This window comes from Hipposideros armiger, unplaced genomic scaffold (assembly GCF_001890085.2).
Source record: "Hipposideros armiger isolate ML-2016 unplaced genomic scaffold, ASM189008v1 scaffold_297, whole genome shotgun sequence".
In the NCBI taxonomy this organism is placed as follows: Eukaryota; Metazoa; Chordata; class Mammalia; order Chiroptera; family Hipposideridae; genus Hipposideros; species Hipposideros armiger.
Window position 1 is genome coordinate 1,218,048 of NW_017731647.1, and position 4,704 is coordinate 1,222,751.

Sequence of the window (4,704 nt, forward strand, 5' to 3'; positions counted from 1 at the left end):
GATGGTTTCATGTGTTTAGTATGACATAAAAGGTAAGTTTTCTATAGCTATCGTGAGGTTACCAGATCTAAATCGTACCTTCCATGCTAACACTACCTGATTTGTGAAAGAATGGGTTAGTTTTCAAGCTGGTTTTCCATAAAGACTTGTAATGATGTATAAATATATAAAGCAGTTCTTAGACCAAGCAAGTAATAAGCCACATTCCAAAGAACCTCAGCAATTACGATTTTTCAATTAAAGAAATGAACAAACAATTTGAATCACCTCTATAACCATGAATTGTTATCAAAGGTGTGCTGGTATGTGCGATGCAACAGATGAGCTTAACACTGTAACTATATTTACTAAATAATTTACAATGATTTTACCTTACCTGAGTGTGAAAATTTGAAATGGTGGTGGTTTCGATATCTTTCTTGCCCAGAATTTCCATTTTCACTGGAGTGTTGGGGAAATTAAAAGCAAAGTAGTCCAGGAAGTCAGGGAGATAAGCAGCCGCTCCATGCACTATTGCTAAAGCATAGTAAGCAGCATTTTTCTCATTTTCACTGAATGTCAAAGCAAGAAACTCCTCAGAAAATCTCTCCATCTCCACTGGAGACAAAAATGAGAGTTCATCCATGTAAGCATGAAGGACAAGAGCACCACCATTGGACTGGTGTTCCTCGTGAATAAAGTTGCTAAATTTAGTACCTGTTTTTAAGAAATTTCTACGAATAGAATGCTCCTGGTGAGTCATAAAAGGTGTTTGTACTCCCTGGGGTACCCGATATTCTTGCATGCCCAAGTTTAATCGGCACAGCTGTTCATCTTTCAGATACCTGAAGGACTCCTTATTAACTCCTGAAGTGCTATTTACTTGTCCTTGGGTGAGGATTTCCTTACTGATGCGGGTCAGGCCAGCACAGACGGTTTGTACTTCCTTATTGTACATTTTAAGGCGTCTTCCTCGCATATCTTCTCTGTGTTTCTTTTTCTTTTTCTTCTTTATTTTCTTCAAGACAAAATCATCAGCTCTCTGGGTTTTACCATTTTCATCTGGTGTCTCTGGCCACAATAATTAAAAAGAAATTAGTTGCTAGGTCTAGTGTCAACAATACAAGTTTCTTAAGGTACCTGATCTCAAATTAAATACCCTATTCTCAGTTTCTCTGAATTTTTCATTACAACTTACATGTTTATAAAATAAATGAAACAAAGATCTTAAAATACAATAATATTCTGGGTTGAAAAGCATGTTAAAAAGTAGATAATGCAAAGGTAGGCATATTACTTAACATGACTTGCAATCAAAACTAAAGGAAATATCCAAGCAATTAATTTCACATATGCCACAGAATATGGTGTATCTGTTCAGTAACCATTGTAAAATCTAAATCTAAACTCATCATATTTTGCTGTCAGTCTACACATTACTATGATACATACTGGTGAATCAAAGGCAAATTAAGCTGTAAGATGCCATTTTGCCTTCCAAATTTGCAAGATTATTTTTTTTGAGGGGGGGGGGATGGTATTCTCATGTACTGTTGCTAGAAGTATAAAATGGTACAACTTTCATGGAGGGCAACTTGGTACCCTGCAAAATTAATATGTACCAAAAGCCCTGAAAATATTAACAACTCTCAGACCCGAAAATTCCATTCCCAAGTAAAAATTACCTAAGAAAATAACTGAAGATACATAAAGATATCCATGACAGTGTTATTTAGGGAATCCCCTAAATGTCTGATAATAGGATATTGATTAAACTCTGGTACTTACTGATAAAATACTACCCAACCATTATAAATTATATAGATGAAAAGAACTGACAAATCACAAAGTTACAAAATGCCTACCTTGTCATTCTTCCAGCAAGCCTTCTCTTAATAACTCTCCCTGACCCAATCTGGATAGCTACTCCTACTATGTACTTCGTTATTACTGTACTTCCCATCACAGCACTTACCACATTCTGTACTATTACTTATTCAATGTTCCACCTTTCTTCTAGACCAGGGATCGGCAAACTGCGGCTCGCGAGCCACATGCGGTTCTTTGGGTACGTTCCGTCTCCAAAGTTTACGGACTCCTGGAAGAGCCAATCTTGTCCCTCTCAACAATTTAAAAATTACTAGAGAGCCATAAATATATTTTTATAAATAAGGAAAATTTAAAGTAATATTATAAATGAAACAATGACAGTTTTATTTTCATTTTCAGTTTTACTTCAGAGCCACATGTATGTACCCAAAGAGCTGCATGTGGCTCAAGAGCCACAGTTTGCCGACCCTTGTTCTAGACTATAAGCAATCTAAGGTCAGATATATACGTATCTATTTCTATATACAGATATATATATACATACACACATATACATATATACATACACATATATCTTTCTTTCCAGAGCATCTAACACATATAATTTTATCCCATTTTTACAATATTAAGCATTCATTTCATTCAAACATTTTAGTGCCTACTATTTATCAAAGACACTTCTGAGCACTAGGGATACGGTGTAACTAATTAGACACAATCCCTACTCTCTTGGGCCTTACAATTTAATTTAGTTGGACAAGAAAAAGAAAGTATCAGTACACTACTCTAGATGCTGGGGAAGCTCTTTTTGGGAGGTGTGACATTTAAGTTGAGTCCTAAATAATAAGACAAGACAAGCATGCTTTCCAGAGAAAAATCTACAGGGAGAAGCAAAGGGCCTCAAGAGAGGGAANGTCCCTCATATGGATATGATACTAAATTACTCCATCATCCTTAACATCTAGAAAAATTGTATTCTAAACTTCCTTCTCCCATTCTTGCTTTGTGATCTCTTCCCATGTTCCTCATACTTACATGTGGGTGCATCACAGGATTCCATTGTTAGCTTCATCTGTTTTCCATTTTTATGCCGCCCCGGATCACCTACATGCTAATGGATCCAACATGTGTCCCAAGCTTAGATCCACATATTTGTAATAACTTCCTAATAGATATGCCTGTTAAGTCTTCACAGGTACCTCCAACACAAAATATCAACACCTTCCATCCTAAAACCAGCTTTTTCAACCCTGTATTGACCTTGTGACCGGCACTACCGTCCACCCATTGTCCAAGTCACGTCTTTAAGGCTCTGTCCTTCTCCCTTGCCAAGTGCAAATAATCCCATTTTCTAATTATTTCTCAAATTTCATTCCTTCCTCTCTAGTGTCAATATACCAGACATGGATCATTTCTCATCTGGTTACACAGTAACCTAATCAGTCTTCTTGCTTCCAATCCTACCTCCCCCAATTCCATCCTCCACACTATGGTATAATCTTTGCCAACCTAACTTGATCGCACTCCCCAATTAAAATTCACTAATGATTCCCCATTACTTTTAGAAAAAGTACTAAATTTTTTTTTTTAGCACATCATATAAAACTCTTCACAATCTTGATTTTTGTCTATCTCGCTGGTTTCAGCTCTCACCACCCTGTACCAGTCAGCATGTACTCTTGCCATGTCAAGCTATTTGCAGTTCCCTAAAAGTGCCACATTCTGTGACGTCTCTGTGTGTTTACTAAGGCTATTATGTCCTTTGCTTAAATATCCATATTAAGCTATGCACTAATCTTTCAAGCCTCTACTCAAGCATCACATGCTTTAAAATGCCTTCTCTAATCACCTCTAGTCTGAGTTAGGTAACACTGCAAACTGGGCCCCCTCTGTTACAACTGTTTTCTCTATGCATACCTTTATGCCAGTGCTTGTCAGTGTGTTATAATCGCTGGTTTATTCATCTAGATGGAACTCATCAATTAGTCCTTTTAGGAACAGAATGTCCAGTAAACAGTAGGTTCTCAATAAATGTTTGCCTAACTATCTTGAAATATAATCATGAATAATTATTATAGCTACACAATTAAACTATAATTTTCAATAACTGTCTCTAAGGTAATAAAAAATTTACTTCACTTTATTTTTGGTTAACAGAATTTCATAAGACTTCACAAAACACAGAAGCCCAAAATACCTAAGGTATTCATTTAAATCCCAACAATCTGAAGATATTTGTTAAAAAAACTGGAATAGCCTTCTGAATATTGTGTTAAACTGAGATATTTTAATTTCATTGACTACAGTGTTTGACAAATAAAAGCACTGGTCTCTTCTCCAATGGCTGAAGGAAAGGAGTATAGTAAAATGATGCACATATTGTTCAAGTGGCCTAGGTTTGCACTCTGACTTCTACTTACTAACTATAATACATAACCTTGGATAACAATATACACCTCCAAGCCTCAGTGTCTTTTGGGTGGGATGGAAAACAGAGATAAAATTGCTTACCTACCACATAAGTTGTTCCAAATATCCAGCTGTGAATGTGACAGCATTTCTATAAACCACAAAGTGCTAAATAAATTTGAACTACTATGTTAGTTCAAATCCCAACTTCTGCCAAAGATTTTACAGGTGCAAATTTAAAGTTTCGTAGGCTTCGTCAACCTCCCATACCCACCTCACACTTCTCTCCAATGACTCAAATTTCATAAACAAAATTAAATTGCAGGGTCATCGGAGCATGAGAATTATTCAACAGTCCTCAATATTTTCCTATGGTTGAAGTGTTTAATGATATTCTAATTTAATAATAATCTGATATGTTCTTAAAAAGTGATGATTTTATAAATCTCAAAGTAAATCTCAAGGTAAGTTGTTGGTACAGTCATT

At 35.9% G+C, this 4,704-nt stretch overlaps 1 protein-coding gene across 1 annotated transcript in view; it reads right to left on the bottom strand.

The window, feature by feature from the left end:
• RSBN1 (round spermatid basic protein 1) overlaps positions 1 to 4,704 on the bottom strand; it is a 62,338-nt gene that overhangs the window by 44,454 nt on the left and 13,180 nt on the right. Inside the window, exon 2 of the mRNA XM_019659177.1 lies at positions 377 to 1,050. Within this exon, the coding sequence (XP_019514722.1) occupies positions 377 to 1,050 (674 nt within the window). The remainder of the gene's footprint in view (positions 1 to 376; positions 1,051 to 4,704) is intronic.